At 38.1% G+C, this 22,590-nt stretch overlaps 1 protein-coding gene across 2 annotated transcripts in view; it reads left to right on the top strand.

Moving 5' to 3' along the window:
* LOC131063173 (carboxyvinyl-carboxyphosphonate phosphorylmutase, chloroplastic) overlaps positions 1 to 17,154 on the top strand; it is a 116,037-nt gene extending 98,883 nt beyond the window's left edge. For both annotated transcript variants that reach the window (XM_057996959.2, XM_057996958.2), the window contains one exon: positions 16,550 to 17,154. In XM_057996959.2, the coding sequence (XP_057852942.1) occupies positions 16,550 to 16,906 (357 nt within the window). In that variant the 3' untranslated portion in view covers positions 16,907 to 17,154. The remainder of the gene's footprint in view (positions 1 to 16,549) is intronic.
* Positions 17,155 to 22,590: the final 5,436 nt, after the last annotated feature.

Genomic DNA, 22,590 nt, shown 5'->3' with positions numbered 1-22,590 from the left:
TGCTTCTTCCAGTAGTAGCCAGAAGGATAGAGGTAGCAATATCAGGATCTTAGCTTCAGGAGTACGTGTCGCAGGCGGCACCATGGATGCCAGCGGTCGGCAAAAACAAAAACAGAAAACACTACAGGTTGCCGCAAGTGCAAAAAACACAGTGACGCCACAGAATATTACTTTCGAGGGCTTGAATGGGTTGGAATGCCGAAAATGGTGGCAGGACACCCCGGATGATGACTTGGTAAAGCAAAACCTCCGGAAGGCACAAGTAGAGTGGGCTATTCGGATGCCCGTGTTTCCTATTCGGGAGTACGAGGGTGCCCTACGTTTCATGGTGGACACCTTCGACAGGCATACATGCACCAGCACGTTTGAATACCTCCGGAGGGATGTCACTATATCCTTCAAAGCAAGGGATTTCACGAGGGTATTCGGCATTCCGGGCAGCCAGGGCAAGAAAATAGACTTGAAGGCCAAGAAGATGACACAGGAGGAGAAGGAGCGGTGGATTAAATTAGTCTCCCAGAATTTGACCACAGCGGAGTTGGACAACGTGGCTAGAGCCACGAAGAGTCGCGGAATCCGCAAGACTTTTGTTGCGGAGGGCCACTGGAGGTGCATCATGAATGTTATCAAGAGCAGATTGACAGGGTCGGGCAGGGTGTCGGACATTGCCCTCCCTCAGATTATGCTGATGAATGGGCTGATGAATGGCATCGTATATGACTGGGCAGTGTTACTGGTAGAGCGTATGTATGAGTTTCTGACGCTCCAGCATCGCACATTCTATATGCCTCATTATGCTATAGGGTTATTCCTGGAGGCCACGCGGGAAGTAGTGTCGGAGGATGAGTTGGAGGTATGGCCACAGGGACCGTTGGCAGCGGGAGAGCCTCCAATAATGTATTGGAGGCACTTGGACATTGGGCACTCTTCCGCGAAGCGGAAACGGGCGGTGGATAGGGCCTCGGCCTCAGGGGAGCCTGACAACGGGAGGGAATCCAGCAGCATGGAGGAGTCGGAGGATGATGATGAGGAGGACAATAGCAGTGAGGCCACGGAGGAGCCTGTATGAGTCTGGTTTGCTCCACCTCTGTTACGGATGGGCATGCCTGCGCCAGCATCTGGAGTAGGCGGCACCTGTATTCCGGCCTTCGGGCAGAGCCATACGCCTGTTACACTTGGTCCCCTCCAGCACGAGCAACAGGGAGCACCGTCGGGCCTAGCCACAGCGGCCCTTACCGAGGACATGGCAGAGTCAGGGACGGAGGAGTCACCGCACCGGGTAGTGGTCGAGCAGGGGCTGACGGAGGTGGAGGATACCGAGCCTCACGTGCGGTTGGAGGTCATGGGTAGTGACGCTATGGTGACTGTTTCTGCTTCGTTGTTGGAGGAGCTGACGACAGCGACCCATCCCCCGGTCACAGAGATGCGTGCTGACCTCGAGGCTATGCAGAGCTGGCTCACACAGTGGTTTCAGATGACACTGGCACAGCCGGAGGGAGCTGTTGTATTCTCACCGTGTCGAGAGACTGGAGCAGAGGTAGTCCACTTGGATGACTCGTCAGGGGAGGCACATGGACTCACAGTTGGGCATGAGGCAGGGGAGGTCGCCTCTGGGCAGGCACCAGGAGATGGTGCACCTTCGATGGCGGAGGCGGTACCTTCGCAGCAGGATACAGTAGTGACCGTTCCACCAAGGATATAACATTAGTTAATTATGTGTAATTGTTTTGGTTAGTTGACACCCGAGGGGTGGAAGTTGCAGCGCGACGGTTGGCGCTCGCACCCCCTCGGTACCCTTTTATACTCCGGAATGTAACTTGTAAAATACACTTATTATGAATAGAACATCGGATACACTTTGTCTGATATTTACGGCATTATTCTGCGTTATGTCCTTTATGTCTTAAGTTATTCACCCGAGAGGGCAAACAAACTTCACCTATTGTGGCTACTTCTCAAGAACAAACAAATCCTTTTCAATCTTTAGTCACAGTTGTTGATGATGATTCTTCCTTACCACCAAGGTTGTTCTCCAATGCTCCTAAGAGAAAGAAACAAGCTGTTTCTCCAGATGATTTTGATTTCAGTCAACTCATTTCCACCAAATCTAAGACTACCAAGAAGGCCAAGACCTTGTCAAAGGGTAAAGGTAGATAAAGCTAAGAACAAATATGCAGAGATTGGCATTCCTCTTGCTGATAAGGACATTGATCGAGTTCAGGATTCAGATTATACTATTAACAGGGTTGATTTGGGCAAGCAAACTCATCATTGTGCCAAAGGAGACGCTCAAACACCTCTAGATGCTCTTGTTACTAGATCTGATGAGGACACAATCAAGAAAGATAAGCTTAAAGCGTAGGTTGAACAACTCACTGCTATTCTAATCAATGCGACGAAGTCCTCTAAAGCAATTAAACCATTGACTTCATCATTGGATGAACAAGTCATGAAGAGAGCTGAGCAAGGAGCTTTGTAGAGAAGAGAAGTAGGTGAATGGATCGATAGAATGCTCAATCAAGGAACTCGGCTCTTGAGTTTAGTTGCCACCATAATCAAGAATCTTGATATTGTGAAGAACTCTTTTCTCAAGAGTTGGAAACACAGGAGGACTTTGATGCATGGTTGAAACTTATAAATTTCGATTCAGATGTTCTTGCGGAAAATGGTGTAATTCCTTCTTGAGATATGTATGTGGAACAACGGGAAGCATTAGAGCATCAAATGAATACTCTAGAGTGGCTAATCAAAGACCTAAGAAAGGCTCAGAATGAATGTATGGATAAAAAGAAAGAGATTGTTGACAAAGTATCAAAAATTCCTTTTACTTTCTTAGATGAAAACTAGAGAGTTCTTGATGTTGATGAAATCATCAAAGAATTTAGTTTGTTTCTAACCACTAAAATTGAGAGAGAGGACTTCTCTTTGTCCTGTATTGATAAGTTGGTTGATCTTCAGTTCATTCTAGATTTTATTAATTCTCTCTTGAAGAAACATAAGAAATGTTGTGTTGGTTTGGGAGATTCTCTTACACGGGTCAAGGTCATCACCAGTCATACTCCGGGACTTGGTAAAGCTCAGATGAAAATTGCTCTACAAAAGTTTGAAGAATTCCAAGAATGAGATCAACATGAAGATAGTGGTACTTAGATTATTTTATGCTTTTACAGTGACATTTTGTAATTCTAATCTACATCTTAAGTGTCATTTTATGTATGCACTAGTACACATGGAGGACTGCACGCGTCCTAAGTCAAATAGGTCTCTACTTTTGACTTAGTCACAATTAGTTGTAACTTTCCCTAATTTTGTGTCATCCCTCTTCTTATATGAGGGATCTTTTTGTAATAAACATCTTTTGGCTAATACGTCAAAACTTTGCCGAATTAAAAAGCTATTTAAGACTGAGCTTGTAGTGTATTCAAGAAGTTTAATCAAAGAAGAAAAAAAGTTGCATCCAATCTTTGTTCTGAGACTACTTTATTGTGTGAGGGAATGTTATGATGTCATTCTTTTCTACTTTCTTTGAGATTATATCTTGCTTTGTGAAAAATATTTGAGTTAAAAGAGATAAAGTAAAATATCATAGACTTTGTGTTATGATATCTTGCATATCTTGCCAAAAAATGTGTATTAAATGGATAATAAATTGAATTCTTTGTGCTTTGTTATCTTGTTAGAGTAGAAAACTTTGTGATATATTTGGGTTACAATGGTTGATAGGACTTGAGTGTTTGAAGGAGACTTTGAGCTCTTTTGCATACAAAAGGCTCGTCCCTTAAGTCATTTTCAGAAAAGGAAGCAACAAAAAACTTTGCACTTTCATGGACACTTTGCTTCCATTTAGGATAGATTTTTAAGATTACTGCAAATTAGAATTGTTTTGTTGATCCGTTCTAAATAGAGAATTGGAGAAATACTCGTTCTGAAAAAAGAGAACTAAGTTTTTGCTTCATCTTGAAAATAGTGTAAAGTTAGCAAGTAGATTAAGAGTAAATAGAGATTGTAGTAGAAAGTGGGAGCCTTCCCTTATAAATAGGAGAGATTATACCTTGCCTTCGGAGAGGTATTGTCTCACATGCTGTAGTGAAAATCCACATTTTGTAAGCTCCCTCAAGTTTACAAAATTTTCACCCAAGACATTCAAGCAACTAGTGGGCAGCCTTATCTATCTTATAACTAGTAGACATGATTTGAGCCATGTTATGATTTACATTTCCAGATTCATGACAACACCTAAGGCAGAACATTATTGGGTTGCAACGAAGAGGGTGCTGAGATATGTGAAAGGGACACTTGAGTTTGACATTTTGTATAGCAGAAGAAAATATCCTACAGTAGTTGGTCTCACAAATTTAGATTGAGTAGGCTCTGTCAATGACAAGAAATCTTGGATATGTTTCCATTCTTGGTACGGGTGAAGTCACATGGACCAATAAGAAGCAGCAACTAGTAGGTAGCTCTTTCTTCGATAGAATAGAGTATTGGGTGTTACCCAGAAAGACGTTTCCACATTAAAGGCATACGTTTTGGAAATGGAAACTGTTTTGGGTACGGGGGGATGGCCGGAAATGTTTCCAAACCATCCCCGATCAAGCAAAATTTTTGGAAACCATCTCGAAAACTCAAAAATGGTCAACAATTTAGTTGGAAACCGTTGATTGTCCCTTGGACGGACAAGAGGCATTAAAATCCAATTTTTTATATTAAAACAACTATATTTTTAATATTGAAATGCAGCAATAATCAATGGAATTAATAATTAAATTATTAAATTAAATTTTAATATCGATATTTACTATTAAATTTTAGTCAATGGAAGTGGTATTCATATGAAATATGAAATGGATATCATATCGATATGATATCATTTGATATAGTGAAGCCAAGTGATAAAAAATAAAATGAAGTAGCAAGATAAAAAATAAAATGATGCTGCAAGCGATATTTTTAATGTTGAACTTTGATGGGAAGCAGTGCTCAGAAGTCATTTTTTCCGATCGAAACAGGCAAGTGAAGATTGTGAAGTTTATTGCTCAGGCCTAGATGGCATTGACTTGCATTGATGAACATTTTAGTCCAGACTCTAGACTGGTTTCGTGTTTTATTTGAATGATCATTGATTCAATGATTTTAGATTTAGAATCTAGATTTTGATTTATAAATGTTATTATGTTGCTATGATGAATGTTTATTGTGTTACAACTTACAATGTTATATAAATATATAATTGATGAATATATTTAAAATTTCAGATTTCCCTATATATATATAGTCGTTCCTTGCCGTCCCCTGCTCTGGGAAAAAAAAACGTCTTGGAAACCCGTTTCCTCGTCCCACCATCCTAGAAATTTGGGGTAACATAGGGGAATAGTCAGAGAAGCATGTGAGGCACTATGTGTTGAAAATGTTGTCATCGCTGTCAAAGGTATATAGATTATTGGAAATTGTTGGCTAAAGAACATGGATGAAATTGTTGTCATCATTGTTTTTGATGTCAAGGTGCATAAGCAATATCATTGTCAAAAATGTGTATGTGATTTTAGTGGTAAGATTGATGCATACGGGTGAGATTATTATCATTTGTTCAAGGAGAAAATGATTAATTGTGTTAAGGCCAAAGGCCACTATAATCGCCCAAGAGTGAAAGGTAACAATGATAAAAAGGCAGCGATGGTGATTAATATTAATATACATTGATTAAGGAGAAAATAAAGTTAGACAAATGCATGCTTTCTCGGCTGACGAAGGCAAATTTATTCCCTCTATGCTGTCCGACTTCATGTTATTTATGGCTCTCATTTTTGGTATAATATAAAATTAAATAAAAGTATTTACAATATTCTTAAGAGGCCGACCTCTTTGGTAGAGATGGCTTGCTTGCGACAAGTTGTTCCCTTTGGAAGAATTCGCTTCCTTTGTGAAGAGGCATGAAAAAGATATAAATAGAAGTCAAGCTGGAATTTGAAAAAATAAGAAAAACATAGAATGTGATTTCTGATTTAATACAGCAGAGCATATATAATAATAAAAATGAAGGATATTGCCCTACATGGAAAGGTCATCTCTCTTGGGTAAAGAAGCGTTAGTGTGATATATATGCAAGGTGTGTGAAGGGTATTATTGTACATAAAAAGAAGATTTAAGACAAATTTTATGAAGAGGCTAAGAGTCGATCTAAGAAGAATATAAGAGCAGATTTTTGAAGGAATATAAGAGCAGATATGAAAGTGCAGAAGAGCAGATTTGAGAAATATATAGGTGCAGATTTGAGAGGATAAAAAGTGCAGATTTGAGAAAAAGATAAATGTAGATTTTAAAGTATGTATGTGCAGATTTGGAAGGATAATAAGGGCAGATTTGAGAAAAAGATAAATGCACATTTGAGAGTATACAAGTGTAGATTTGGAAGGATAAAAGAGGCAGATTTGAGAAGATAAATAAGTGCAAATTTGAGGAGATTTATATTTAGAGAAGACAGGGATACTAAAGTGAGTTGGTTCACAATTGTCTCTTACTGAGTTGGTGAAAGCTGAACCTATTCGTTGTCTACTTTGTTGGAATCTTCGATCGTAGCTCCTGGATCAATTTCCTGAACACAGAAAGAGAAAGAAAGGGGTTTGCTAGGAATTAACCTTGAGTTGAATTGAAATAGAAAATGTAAATACTGAAGTAAATGCTAGAAGACATATCTCAGATCTGCAATGGTTGATAGAAAAATTAATGAAGCAATGCTCTTTAGATGTGATCACAAATGTTGAATGCAATAACATGACAAACACGTGAACATGAATAACCTAATCAAACACACATGCTTGCATGAAGACTGATGTGACTTTGCTCCATGATGTTTGAAAGATATGTGGGATGAAATGCTGCCTTGAATGCTTGATGGATGCACGAATGATGGGGTATATTGTGGATGGAGTCTTAGATCTAAAATGGATGATAGGATGTCCTTATATAGGGTTCACTAGGTAAATTACCAATTAGGTTGACCTCCAATGGTCAAATGGAGCCACGGGACCAAAATCCATTGAGGAGGAGGAAGAGAGAGAGGGGCAACTAAGAGCAAGATCACAAAGAGATAAGACATCTATGCAAATACTCGTGGTAGAGTAGAAAGATGAGGAAGAGAGAGAGGGGAAACTGAGAGAAAGATCACAAAGAGATAAGACATCACTAATTTCGAGGAACCAAGCTCCCAATATTATGATCTTAACTCACAATCACATGCAAGGACACAAAACAAGACAAAGACAAAAAAGCCAAACAAAGACAAACAAAAGACAAAAGACACACAGCACAAGGGGTTGGTACTAAAAAACACAAGGCTTAGCGTAGAATTCCTGAACCCTATTCACTTTTGCCATTTTTTTTAGTAAGTCTTGAGTCCAGAACTACATTGCCATATCCTAAGTTATCAGCACACCCATTCCATATCCATGATAAGAGAAATTGATTTGAACATTTGTGTAAGTCCCCAAGTGAAAATAACAATTCACATCGACCGTTGAGTTGCCCACTCATCAAGACTTGACTGTAGAAACCTTGGAATCATTTTAGTTGATCTTACCCTTAGCATATGAGGTGATTTTGTTCAAGAGACGGTAAAGGACTTTGGTATTTTATTCTGAATGTTATGTGCATAAAACACACATCAACAGGTCCCCATTTGCAGTGGAGCGATGTGTGAAAATATCACAACAGTGTGCTAGTGGAAGGAGAAGGATTGTTTTCTTGAGGCAAAAGAATTGGTAAAGGAGGAGGATTACTTGATGTAGAAGCATGCTTTGATGGGTGATAGTTTCTATGTCTTGCAAAATACTCACTAAGCATTTGAACTTAACGAGCATCTTCCATAGATGTTTGAGAATTAGGATATCCCAAGCCTTCCTTTGTGAATTGTGTGGGAGGATCTACAAGGATCTTAATTCCTTGTTCATGTTTTCCAAGTCCTTGTCCTCTATAACCTTGTTTTGAAATAATATCATATCCAACTTCATAGGATATTCTCAATTGTGAAGGAGAAGGGCTTTCATTATGAATTTCTTCAAATTTTGTAGTGTAAGGACACATAGAAGGGTCGAAGGGATAATTAGATGAAGGATATCCTTTGTGGGGAAATTCTCCTTCCTATCATCGTTATTCATGTCCTCTTTGGTTGCTTGGGAAGAAGGGTCCTTATCATCTAAGGCTTCATTATGTTATGTGAGGAGAAAGATCATGAATAAAATGCATAACATCATCTTGATGATTAAGATAAGCCCTTTGGAGAATAAGGAGGATCTAGAGAGATTGATACACCAACATTTTGACCTTGTCCCCCTTGCACTAGAGTATGTGTATGAGAAGAAGATGGTGTCATGTTGCTCTTCAATGCTTGCTCTCCATTGGAGAGATCATTGATAGGACTATTGATTTTTTCCTCATTCTCATGAGATACTCTAGGAGAGGTACAAGTTTTAGCCTTTTCAATGTCATCTCTAGGATTGTCATTCTCTATGTAAGCTTTTATGTGATCTGCATATGCAATGCATTTTCTTAAAATTATCATCATAAAACAACATACAACACGGATAAAAGCTTTGAGATATGATTTGCAAGTAGGAAATATCTTTGAAATTCTAGCGAGGCCATATGCAGGAGTACTATGAATGAAAAGAAGTAACGTAAAGTGAAAGAAACCATTACACAACACATGATTTTGATAAATGCAAGTAAGAAGCAATGTAATCACATGTGAAACAACAAAACAATTGGATTTAGTGAATTCCATTATAAAGAACCCCAAATCAGATTTGAAAATTAGAAGGTGGAAGTATAAGACACGTCAGGGTCACCAAAATGTAGTGGTGGGGAAATCAGGGTTTCATCAATTAAGATAATAACACTACTAATCTCACAAATTCAACCATACATTAAAAAGGGGGAGTAAACTCAATAGACCCAGGGACATTTCAATTAGGGAAAAGGGCTGAGATATCAATTAAATTTACCTATAGGCTGTCTCCCGTTTTTTAGAATCGAAATTGGATTTTTATTGTAAAGTTTAGGGTAAAACAATAGAGGATTGGAGTAGAATAGTAATAACAGGATGCTACAGACCTCACATAGAGCCACAAATAGAGATCTGAGCAAGGAAAGTGAATTAGAACTTGTAGAAAATCTAAGTTGAATTGTTGGGAGTAAGTTGCGCCTTGGTCTTGTAACTTTTGAACAGGCAAGTGGGATCTTTTTCAGAGTAGGGAGATGTACTGGATCCACTGTCGGAAGATCGGCCAAAATTCTTGGGACCAAGGTGGTAGGTCGCCCTTGTCCTCCGCTTTTTGGTCCTGTAAAACCTAAACCTGTTCGTCATATACTGTATCAGAATCTTCATTCACAGCTCCTAAATCAATTTCTTGCACACATAAAGAGAGAGAAAGGGGTTCTGGATAGGGGTTTGCCTTGGGTCAAACCTTGGTTCAAGAATTGACCTTAAATTAAATTGAAATAGGAAATGTAAATATTGAAGTAAATGCTGGAAGACATACCTCAAATTTGCAATGGTTGATAAGACGTTTGATGATGCAATGCTCTTTAGATGTGATCATGAATGTTGAATGCAATTCCATGAAAAATACATGAACATGAATGACCTAATCAAACACACATGCTTGCATGAAGATTGATGTGACGTTTCTCCATGATGCTTGAAAGTTATGGTGGGATAAATGCCGCCTTGAATGCTTGATGGATGCACGAATGATGGGGTATATTGTGGATGGAGTCTTAGATCTAAAATGGATTGATAGGATGTCCTTATATAGGGTTCCCTAGGTAAATTACCGATTAGGCTGACCTTCAATAGTCAAATGGAGCCACGGGGACCAAAATCCATCGAGGAGGTGAAATGCCAACCCACATTTGAAATGGGCCCAAGGTGGTATGGCGACTTGGTCCAGACAGGGGCACCATAGCAGTCTTGTCCTCAAAAAATAGGACAAAGAAACCATCAAATAAAGGGGGGATAACCCCAGGATGGGGTCAACTCAACAGTGCTGACAGGTGACATCATATTTGGAGTAAAGGGGGCCAAAACGGGCCTAGGGGGAATGAAGATAGAAGTAGGAGCACAAACATGAGGTGTGAATTGTGTATGGTTACAATTTATGACGCTACAATATTTATAGTCCATAATTATAAATTAATTTAGAATATCAAATACATAGCATATATTATATATAAATTATAATAAACAAAATGACTGGAGAGATTAAATCCATAATTTATATTTGATAATAAATTAAATAATATCAAATTTTGAACACATGATATTATATTAGATTATTAAAATATTGAAATTTAAGTATGTTTTTTTTTAAATATTAAAATATTAAAGTTTCATTCTAATGAATTCTTCAGTCATGGGCAAGAAAGAAGAAATGACAAACCTGAGTTTGTTGTCTGGTTTAGATTCATGCTCGAATGATGGGAAGAAGCATCCGCTTGAATAATATGTTCGACAATGTCTCTTGGCTGTGAGGAAGGGCACAAGATTTATGTTTGTAGGACATTCATCAAGTATTTAAAAATTTTTTAAATGTGATTTGGAAAGGGTTTGAGAAGGTCTCACGATTTTTTTATTTGGTTCTTTATGGGGGTGTTCAAGTTTTTCCAAAATGAATCATAATAGAAACCCTTGGCGAATTGCAAACCCTTAAAAACTCAAAAAAACCCCTAAAAAATTGGTCTTTTTAAATTTATTTTATAGACAAAATTACCCCTTTTATCCAAATGAATAATAGGCGAATTTAAACGAATTTTTTATAGTGTTTTAAAGTTTGCCAAATTTCAAACCTCATGGTCGAAATTCGGCGAACCTTGTGACTAAGACAACATTGACTGTGGCAAGTAAGGGGTTCAAGGCCCAGAGTTGTCACGAGTTGAGTGAGCCGTTATTGCAGGATGAGGTCTAAAACACATGCCAACTACTGGGAGAATAAAGGAGAATTTGAAAAAAGAATGGCTGCACCATTTTATCTAATGGGTGGATGAATGGTAGGAACTAGACACTCATTAACTTTCTAGTAGCATCAGAGAGACAATTGGTATTTTTAAAATCAATTGATGCTTCCAATAAGTGAAAATTGTAGATACCTTGTGCAACATTTTAAATGAGGTGGCGATAGAATTGGGAGTGCAAAATGTCATTCAAATTGTGACTGATAATGCAGCTGCATATGCGACAGTTTACAAACTTCTACAGGCTAGGCATTCAAAAGCCCTTGTGTTGCCCATTGCCTTGACTTGCTCCTTGAGGACATAGGGAAACTAAGATGGGTGAAGAATTTGGTTGAAGATGGAATGGATATCACAAAGTACATCTACAACCACACATGGGTCCTGGATCTTATGAGACAACACATTGATGGTAAGGATCTCAAGTGATCAAGAGTCACACTTTTTGCCGCTAATTTCCTTACCTTGTAGAGCATATTAGCTACATTGCCTAGCTTGAAGTGGATGTTTGTGAGTGAAAGATAGTTGGAGAGTACTTATTCTCAGAAGCCTGAAGCAGAGAAGGTCATGAAGGTCATTTTTGATGATAGATTTGCCAAACTCATGGAGGAGGTTATCATTGTAAGTTTTCAAACTTTGATTGATGATTTATTTTTTAATTTTCTAATATTAAAATTTGTTGATTTTGTTAGATTTTTTATATCTAGGTGTCAAAGTCATTGTTAAAGGTTTTATGAATGTTGGATGGTGATTAAAATCCCATGGGTATCTATATGAGGCCAAAGAGGTGATTCAACATTTGTATGGGTCAAACAAGACCAAATATGAACCCATATGGCACATAATTGATTGGAGATGGAACAGACAACTCCATCAATATATTCATGTTGTTGCCTACTTTTTGAGTCCTAAGTTTTTTTCTCCCCTACTTTCAAAGCAGATGCAAAGGTTCTTGTTGACCTCGACACATGTATTTAGAGATAAGTTGATGAGAACTTTCAAGACCTCATACTTGATGAGTTACAGAGTTATAAGAAGGCTGACAGGCCATTGTTTTCTTCACCTGATTGCACTCGTACGAGAGCCACCTTGCTACCAAGTAAAAACGTGTTTAATTTTATTTTACCATTTATTTCACTCTGAGTTTATTAAAATCTTTATCAAGTTATAAATGGCAATTTTTATCCTTGCAAATTTGTGGTGGGAAGATTATGGTGGCACAATGTCTAATCTTCAAAAGATTGTCGTCCACATATTATCTCAGCCTTGTAGTGCTTTTGGTTGTGACCACAACTAGAGTGTTTTGAGGCCATTCACACAAAAAATTGCAATAGGCTGACTCAAAATCGGTTGAATGACCTTGTCTATGTGCAGTACAACCTTTGATTGCATGAAAAGATGGCACAAGGGCAGGGTTCACATGAAGCACTTGACCCGAATGACATTGATTGATATTCAACAGATTGGATTGCCGAGCCTAATGATGCTGATGTTTATGTGGATCCATTCTTTACTGATGATCACTTAGCTGAGTTGGAGAGGGGGGCAACCAAATGGGAGGCCAAAGTGACAACATGTGAGGAGGCAGAAGGCGAGGTTGGTCAACCAACATAGGTAGTTTCTTCACATACACAACTTGATCCACCTATTGAGGCACCTATTGAGACACTTATTGAGGATTTATATATGATGGAATCAGTTATATGTTTTGCAAATTTAGTATATTTGTGTTTTTCAAGAATATTTTAAGAAATTTTATATTTTCAAATGTTCGATAAATTTGCTGATTTATTGGTGATTTTTTTTAGAGTTTTTGCCAAGTTCTGAGTTATTAAAAATTTTGGGCCAAAAGAGCTATTGTTGAGTCTGAATTTTTCAACTATGAGTCAAATAATGGCATCCGAGTTCCTTGCCTATAGCTCTTCACAGAAGATACTAAAAAAAATGTCCATTTTGAAAGACTTCACAAATTTGTAAATCCAATTTGGCGAGTGAGAAAATTGTATGATTTCTCTTGTAACTAACTAGGGAGGAACCTTTCACGACTGAAACTAATCTTCTCCAAGAGGGTTTTCAGTCTCCGAAGGTTGAGATGAACCAAGTTCGATCTCCCAAACCATAAAGGTTTCAACTAGAGAAAATAGAATAAATTGCATAATGCCAAACGAGCTCACAAACTCCATTTTATAACCTTTTTCAAAAACTTTCTGAAAAACACAATATAAAATCACTATTAATTAAATAAGCTTGATATCCCTGAAAAGTGGTTTATTTCATTTAGTTATTCCCAACACCAAAAATCACTTTATCAACATTTCAACATTTAAAAAATTTCATCTTGGTTCCAACGAGCTATAACACTAAGGTGTTTTTTTAAATAATTGAAATAATATCAAGCAACCCTAGTAATATAATTAAAATAAAGCCATTAATGCACCCAAGTTGCAAAAACTCTTGGAAAGCATCAGAATTGAAAACTGACTTTATAGGATTGATACCAATGATGAATATTGAGAGTTGAGCCTGACTAGGTGACTTACTATAAATAGACACTATCTCCGAGAATCTTGGAAAACACACCTAAAGTAAAAAATTTAACTTTGAAAAGTCTCATATGAGTCCTCTAGACCATCTGAGCTCATTGATAACATCAAATACTCTCTAATAAGTTTGATACACACCTAGAAGGTCAATGTCAACTGCAATGCAAGAGAATCCAAAAATGGGGACATTAGATATGTCATGTCGCCTTTTCTAAAATAGAGCCAAGGAGAGGACTTTTAGCCTATCCTTATCTCCCATAGGCTAAATTAAAGTCCTAAAATATAAATTTTGCGCTATATTACAGAAATGGGAAATTGAGGTGAGGAGTAGAGATTCTCTAGTTGTGCACAAACAAAAGTGCCTCCAAGATAAAGCCTTTAAGAACTCTAATCCTTTGTGGTGGTTCCATGCCATCAACCACGTTGAAAGGAAGTAAGGTATGTGGAAATGCTTCCTAGACCAATCTAAAAATGCATAACTTAAGACAAACAAATCAGAAATAAACATCAACACAAATTTATAGCGGGAAAACCATTTTAGGAGAAAAATCCCACACTCCAAAGCACAACCCTATGTATTAATTTGTAAACAATATGGTTACAATTCACTTCCAGAGCTAAGCTCTTACAAAAGTCATCAACAACAGGATTTCTTGAGCAATTCTGACAGCATAATAGTACTTGTAAAATAACCTCATAGAAATCACTCCACGGGCCTCTAATTTATGGAGCTTTCTATGCAAATGAGAAGCTTCTAGATTGGATGTCGAAGAAGGCCACGCGGTAGAAATCCAATGCATGCATGCATGCAGTATCCTCCTTGTATGCAATGTACATGCATGCATGCAACAACCTTGCAAGCATAGGCGCCTGCAAGACTGGGTTCCACCTGTTATTGCTTTTTCTATTTCTTGACTCTTACAATTGCCATAATTTGTCATTGTCATAATCAGCCATAAATTTGTCATAGACTCTTAAAAAGATTCACAATGGGGTACACAAAGTGGACACCTAATTCCTCAAATTGAGGATGCATGTCATCCTAGTCACCTTTCATGTAGGATGAAACCTCACCATGTTGGGTCCCACATGATGACATTATTAGATGGACATAAATATTTTACATAGGCAAATAAATAATTAAATAATCAATAAATAAACGAATGTTAGAAATTGCAAAGGTTAAGTCATCTAATCCCAACGTTCTCCCACTTTTGAACACCTTTCAAGAGCCAACATGAAATCAACTGCTAGTGGCTGTGAGGCCCATGGACTTTGAACACATTCTGAACTTCTCTTTGCTAATGGGCTTTGTCTGGGAAACTGCAACATTTGTCAAAGTGTCAACTTTTTCCAATTTTACACTCCCATCCTTTACCTTATCACAAACAAAATGATATTGAACATCAGTGTGCTTTGTCCTCATGTGGAAAGGTCAGATTCTTGGCCAAACATATGGCTCTCTGACTATTACAACAAACAATAATCAATACTGCTTAGATGTCTGATTGCAACCACTTACCAGAAAGCACTGCAAAAAATTTAGTAAGATCACTTAAGATCTTCAAAAGAAACTATAGAAATATAACCAGATAGAGTAATGCAGATTATTGTACGAGATTATCAAATGCAGCTAGTATTTGGTCAACATGGCCTTAGCCAGTCAGGGGTCATAGAGAACATGGGCATAGTGCAAGCGAACACCACTTCATCCTGATAGGAACTTTTGTCCTGCCTATCACTTTAGGTTCCAAGACTCTAAATACCAAGTTCGGCATTATAGAGAAGCATCTTACCTACAATGTCTTGTTAGGGAGACCATAGATTAATTGTATGAAAGCTGCTCCCTACTCCCTATCAAGAAATCTGATATCTTCTTAAGGTATGATCTGTAAAGCAGAAGGTGATTATAATCCTTATCAATATCTTTGGCATCCTGAGCAGAAGAGTCCAAACCGAGCATCAATGCCTATCCATACTTTTGTTATTCAGTTTCTTAATCTAGTTCTATTGCTATTAATCCCATGTCCAGGTATACTCTGATGGAAGAAGTTCCAAGGATACACTTGTGGTTGAGGATAATATTTAGTCTCGAGAGCACAGACACCTTGCTATTTAAGCCTGATCATTAGTGCTTGACCATCTAGTGGACCTCATGGTTTCAATTTCTTTTGATAGACTCTGAACTTTAGTTGGTTGAGAGATCAATCATTCTATGAGTGGATGCCTAAGCATGGTCAGATGAAGAACTGGTGAAGAAGAGGAAGGAATGTCTGTAGGTGACAGTTTTTACTGCAGTTGAATTCATTTGACACTTTTGGTTGTATATGCACTCATCAAGATGGGAACATGACATAATTAATGGCTTCGGCTATGAATGAATTCATCCCATATGGGACAAACTAGTAGCACTGATGACTCATACTAGGAGTTGAATTGGTTGTCCTTCTGTCTCTTACCTCTCGTTGACTCAGGTATTCCTTCTAGCAAATATACACCTCTTGGGTTGATACTAAGGGAGATAGACATCTCGGCTGATATATGTCCTGTTATATTATAGGAGAGCTATAAGTTAACTTGAAAAGTGCTTGGAAAAATGAATGTAAGTAAAGAAGATATTTTTGTCTTACATGGAACATTGTTCTTTTCATGTATTTATCTGTCTGGAGCTTTTAAATGTGTTTGAAGTTTTGACCGCATTTAAATATTTCTTATCTAGAATAAGCCAATTTGGTATGGGTTATTTAACTAAGTTTCAATGCCTATTTTAAACGTGTCTAACTGCCAAAGTTTGTGCCTACTAAGCAGATGTCCCAATATGATATATTTCTTATCATTTCTTTTTTCCTTAAATATTTATTATTATTTTTAGACATTTTGTGGGTCTCCTAAATATGTAAAAGGTAGGGTAATAAGTGAGGTATATTCTGGTGGCCAACTGCAGTCATTGACTAATCAGCAATATAATCATTATTAACACATCGGTTTTGTTTTGAATGCAGGCTGGAGCTGATGCCAGTTTTGTGGAGGCTCCTAGAAGTGATTATGAACTCAAGGAAATAGGGAGCAAAACCAAAGGCTATAGAGTTTGTAACATGCTTGAAGGGGGAGTCACACCCTTACATACCCCAGAAGAACTGAAAGAGATGGGATTCCATTTGATTGTGCATCCTTTGACAACATTATATGCTTCAGCTCGTGCCTTAATTGATATTTTAAAGTTTCTGAAGGACAAGGGCACGACAAGAGATCATCTTGATAAATTGGCATCATTTAAAGAATTTAATCAGCTGGTTGATCTGGATTCCTGGTTTGAACTCGAATCTCGTTATTCTCAGGTGAAGAAAAATCTGCCTTAAATTCTCACTCTAGGTAAGTCAAAGCATTGCTCTCCAGAATTGTAGATGCAATTGCATTTGCAAAGTCCTGTCTTGAGGGTTCATACAAGCTCAACAGCAAGAAGCTAGCTCTCTACATTGGTATAATGAAAGGAACTCTTGTTAAATGTGTGGCCACTTGTAAGAAAATCTTTGTTGCAGTATTAGTGGAGGCTAGAACAAACCATTGTAAGTTGCTCAGTATTATTATAATAGAATCATTTTATTTATTCTAATGTGTTGCTTCTCATGAGTGTTCAAGATGGTATTGTGGCTTCCAATAGTTGTCATGGTTGGTATACTGATTTTTGTTATGTCATATGAGTTACATGCTAATTGCTTTACTCAAATTGTTTTTTTTTACACCATAAAAAAACATATTGATATTTGGTGCAGCTTCTTTCAGTCAAATTGTAGCAGGCTTTATAGTCTCGTCCTACTCTAAATAAAGGACATGAACTTTATTCGAAGTATCTAACTCTCCCATGTATCCTTTGTTTATCACAGAAAACTATACACTCTTAGTTTCACTGCAACTGCAGTTTAAGCAAAAGAAGAGCTTTTAATAACCTATTGAATAAAGTGCAAAACTGAAGTTTCTCTTAACAAGGACTAAATTTACAGCTTGTATTTGTCCTTGTCAAGTGCCCCAATTCTTACAAGTACTTTTCAGCTCAATCCTCAATTCCTCCATCTTTGATAACCTAGATTTATTATTCAAGTGGGTTTGTTGAATTTTTTCCTAAACCTCAGACATTGGTACCATAGTTGTTGAGAGAAGACTTGTGTTCCAGTTTATTAATCTGCAGATCTGGTTTTAATACTTTTTTGCTCATAAAATTCATCTCTACCATGACCCATTTTAGATGGGCTCTAATTTTATCTTCTTGTGCAATTATTATTGCAACAACTTATTTATAGCTATCTATAAGTTTTGATCTGCCAGCTTTGAAAAATAGATCATATTTATCATTATTTTGAGCCATTTCTTTGTACAATACTATTTTTGCCAATACAAATATAAAAGGTAAGGTTTGTTTTTCAGGTCACGACCAAGCCATACACCAATGGGGCATATGAGGCATGTCTCTTGTGGAAGCCCACAAGGATATGTTTTTCCTTGTATGTTTAAATTTTTGCCCGTAAACTAAATTTATTGTCATCTTAAACAGAAAAATTACTTACTTTGCAGTCACCTTAGTATTGCATTGATCCCAGGTATCATATGTTTCTGTACTGTCATTCAAGGATCTTCTAGTATGTGACTTCATGCCAACTACAACTTTTAAAAGATAAATGCAATTTCTGGATTTTCTTCAATACAAAGAAGTTAAAATAATATGATATTCAAATAAGTTGAACGAACATTGGTTTATATACTCAAATAAATTGATTGATTTTGTTCGAGAATACTCATTGTACACTAAACACAATTATGAAACCAATGTGTGCAGGGTAGAAACGAATCATCATTGATGAAGATTTGATTCGCTGCAGGATGTCATAAATTCCAATACAGCTATAGTCTTTTAAATCAGTAACTTATTGACCTTGACAATTTTGAGTTGGTTTATAGTTTGACCTTAAAAAATATAGATTTGAATTCCTAGCGGACAATTTTGAGTTGGGTAATAGCTTTTAACTCAAAAAGTATATAGAGGTTCCTTTATACTTCAAAGTCTCTAGCTCGTCTAGAACCTTATGGTTACAATGGGATGAGGCAAACATACTTAAAAATTGAGTTATTCTAAAGGATGGTATTTGTTGATGTGTGTTTTGTGACACTCTCCAACACAAAATAAAATACTAAATATTACTTGAATAAGGAAACCTTAAATGCTAAAAGATGTGATCAATTAAGGTCACTCCAAGGTTCCTACTATTAGATCTCGACAATGCAATGGATAGACGCAGTGAAATGATGTGATTTGCTGTTTACACAAAGGGACTTACGCTTTTCACTTATATAAAGCAACTGGAACTTGAACATTCAATGTGGCAATTTAGGTGATGCTTTCTTCCTAAACTAACTTAAACTCTTAAAACAAAAATCAAAAGGATCAAGGTTACAAAATCTAATTTAAGACCTATGAACAATGATGATAATGGATAGTGCTTTAGATAGGCAGATTCCCTATGGAACTACTTTCTACTTAACTAGAGATAGCTCACAATGCCATAGAAAGAGTGCAATCTTCTAAGGATAGTGAAATATTTTCATATTGTAAACATCCATCCAAATACCCAATTATGGTGCAATCCAAATGAACTAAGATCATAATAAGTTCAGACTAACCATACATTGCAATTTGCAATCAACAAACTACAAATGGTATGAACCGGAATTCCATCAAATATCTTCACACTTGACCATTGTTGAACACAATGTACCACCGAGAGGGGGGTGAATCAGTGGTTTCCGAAACTCTTAAACCTTTTCATACTGAGAGAGAGTACTGGTTAGTAAAACAAACACAAGTAAACCTACTGGTGAGATAATGAAAGACTTCACAATGCAATCACACAAAGGCACATCACATGACACTTGTATATACGAGGAAAACCCAAGATGGGAAAAACCTCAGTGAGAAGTGCTGTTAGAGTCTACAGCTCCAATCTAGCCTCACAATGAAAACCTTCAGTTACAACATTTAGGGCACCAACCCAAGGAGTACCACTCATGCTTTAGGGAACCAACCCCTGATTTAGGGCACCAATCCAAGGAGCACCAACCCTTGCACCGAGCTCAAACTCAGTGATCTATCATGTACATAATCAATTACAAAAGTAATAGTTTGATTACAAGTGAATCTTGTAACCATTGCATACACTTTACCCTGTCAGTTTGTCACCTCCTTTACCTCATCGGTTGACTTCTACTCTTCCTTCTATCTCTTTCTCAATCTCTCTGCTCACCTTCACTTGTTGCTGCTGACACACCGGTTCTACCTCTGCCCGTTGGATGATGAGTCAGAACATACAGTTGTTGTCGGTTACTCTGCTCACCGGTTTATCCTTTCTCTGCTCACTACCTGCCGGTTTATCCTTTCTCTGCTCACTACACTGTCAGTTTCCACCTCTGCAACTCACTTTGCAGTTTATTGGTTCGTCTGATCTTGTTGGTTAAGCCACTGTTAAACCCTCTAACCGGTTTAACCTTCCCTGCTAGCTCTTTTCTTCAGATGGTGAGTTCCTTGACTCTTCTTAGTCTTATCTCCTCTTTTCTCTGCTCAGGATCACTCTACTTCACCAACCAACATCATTGAATACGGTCTTCAACCTTCATTCTTATTACTGAGCTTTCTCGCCAAAAACACAACTTTAAACTCTTGGTGCACAAGGGTTTCTTCCACTGAACATGAGGTCAATCAGATCTCGTTCTGCACAAGGATGAACAACCTACAAGCAATTAGGCATCACCTACCATATCTTCTTCCTTCTAAGGCACATTTGCTAAATTTAGCAAACACGGATAGTCCGTTGGCTAGGCACAAGATTAATAACCATAAATGGTTCACTAGATTGCATCACCAACTTCATTCTGCACTCGAACACTTTGCATCAATCGATGCATCCCATCGATCACCTCTGTTTGACCTTCCTTGAGCCGCACACCTCTGCAACACCTCCCATGATTTACGGGGTCTGCAATTAATGTCAATTGACAATGTAACAACCTTGTCGGTGCACACTCCATCTACCATTGCATGCATGCCTGCCACCTTGACACCACGTGGCACCTTTGTTGGCATCCACCTTAGCTCACCAGGTCGGTCTGACTTGGTCACTGAGAAATTACACACAACTGGTGTGTGCATCATATCACCGGTCTCTCTTTGCCTACCGGTTCTCTAACCTTGTTGGTATGTCATCCCTTACCTATTAACCTTCTTGCCTTCTCCTTCCTTGTGCCCGTGGATCTTGTCATCTCGATCATCAACCATGCCGGTCCTCAGCATCGATCTAGGATGACTCATCATGTGCATCTTTATCAGATTGAGAGCACTTCACTTTTGTCTCTATGTTCACTTGTCTGTATGCCAGTATCCACCTTGTTTATCGATTGACAAGTTTCTGCCTTCATATCGGTAATGTGCATGATATCTTCATGCCATCCATCTCCAACTGTTATGCATATGTGGGAACACCACTTTCCATCTACATACCAGTAATACCATGTGTGCGACTACAGAGCCTTATCTTCATTTGACTAGTTCTCTTCTCAACTGGATTGCCAAGGAGGCAAACTCACCATATTAACTCTTCCTTCTCTGCCCTGGTGGCACATCATGTCTTCACATGTTGATCCGATGCACATCTCTGATCTCAACCTCAGGAGGCTTCCTCATCTTCTACATTAGTCATCCCGATCTATGCATCCAATCACTTGCCTTTGCTTACTCTGACTGTCGTATCTCGGAGAGTCATGATGTATGCCAAGTAAACTCTCAGATAATCAAGGTATTACCACTTACCGGGGGAGAGAAATAGACAACTGCACTTCAATCGCCAAACATCGGTGGAGGAATATCTATGTCACCTGCCAGTAATAATGTGACTTCTCTGAGGAGAGGATACCTTTTCAACTTGACATATGTCTTGGTAGCATTTCCATATGTCATCTTTGCTCACTGAAACATCACACACTCAATCAACATTCTCTTTCTCGGTGGGAGTCCTGCTAGTTGATAACATAATAGCATACCGGTTGCACTGCTGACCCTTCATTAGTTCATACTGCAACAAACTTTACCAATCACATCTCTATCATGCTTGCTTAGCATCAACATGCATACACACAAACCAGTTCCTTCTTCCCAGTACTGACATGTAAACCGGTTACTCCCACATGCTTACCTGGTGGCTTCACTATCCACACTACCACTTGATAGCACTAACAACATATCAACTATTCTCCCATACCGGTTTTCTTGCTTTATGCTATATTGGTTGATATCAATGACAACACAATGCCAACAATCTCCCCCTTTGGCATTGATGTCAACACATGTAGTATCCGGTATAGTACAAATCCTTTCTCCCCCTTTGACAACAATGGCAAAGGGTCTTGACAACTGGTATACTGCAAGCTCTCTCTTACCTTTTTGTACTGGTTGCTTGTTCCTTTTTTATCACTATGCTCTGCAACCTCTCAACTAGCAACACTTGAACAAGAGAGCTGACACCAATCTGTTTGACATATTCTCCCCCTGTGCAGGTAACTCACATCTTTGTTCACATCTCCCTATATACCAATCCACGGTGCAACAACAATGACACTTGATCTCCTCTTGTGTCAAGTGTATCAGATACCAATCATAAAATATGACTAAAGTCCCCCTGAATCACAATCCTCTGCTCTTCATTTTTCTGTCAGGTCCTAAACCGGTACCTCAAACTGCACATGTACCGGTGGAAGTGAGCATCTATGAGTGCTGATGGTCTTTCACTTCCATGATATCCATCCCATCTTTGTGACATAAACATACTTGACCACAATGCCAAGTCGCATTGACTCCATGTCAACTCTCACACCACTTGACATCATGATGTCTCATAAACATGGGATCGGCTACTTGTCCGACACACACAGGCATTTAGGACAACATCAGATATCATCAGAGACATAGATTCATCTGTCCAGGCCACTAGAGCCACTGCAATAC

Source organism: Cryptomeria japonica, chromosome 11 (assembly GCF_030272615.1).
Source record: "Cryptomeria japonica chromosome 11, Sugi_1.0, whole genome shotgun sequence".
NCBI classification, from domain to species: domain Eukaryota; kingdom Viridiplantae; phylum Streptophyta; class Pinopsida; order Cupressales; family Cupressaceae; genus Cryptomeria; species Cryptomeria japonica.
The sequence above is the reverse complement of the archived record's forward strand: the minus strand, read 5'-3'. Positions and strand labels throughout refer to the sequence as shown.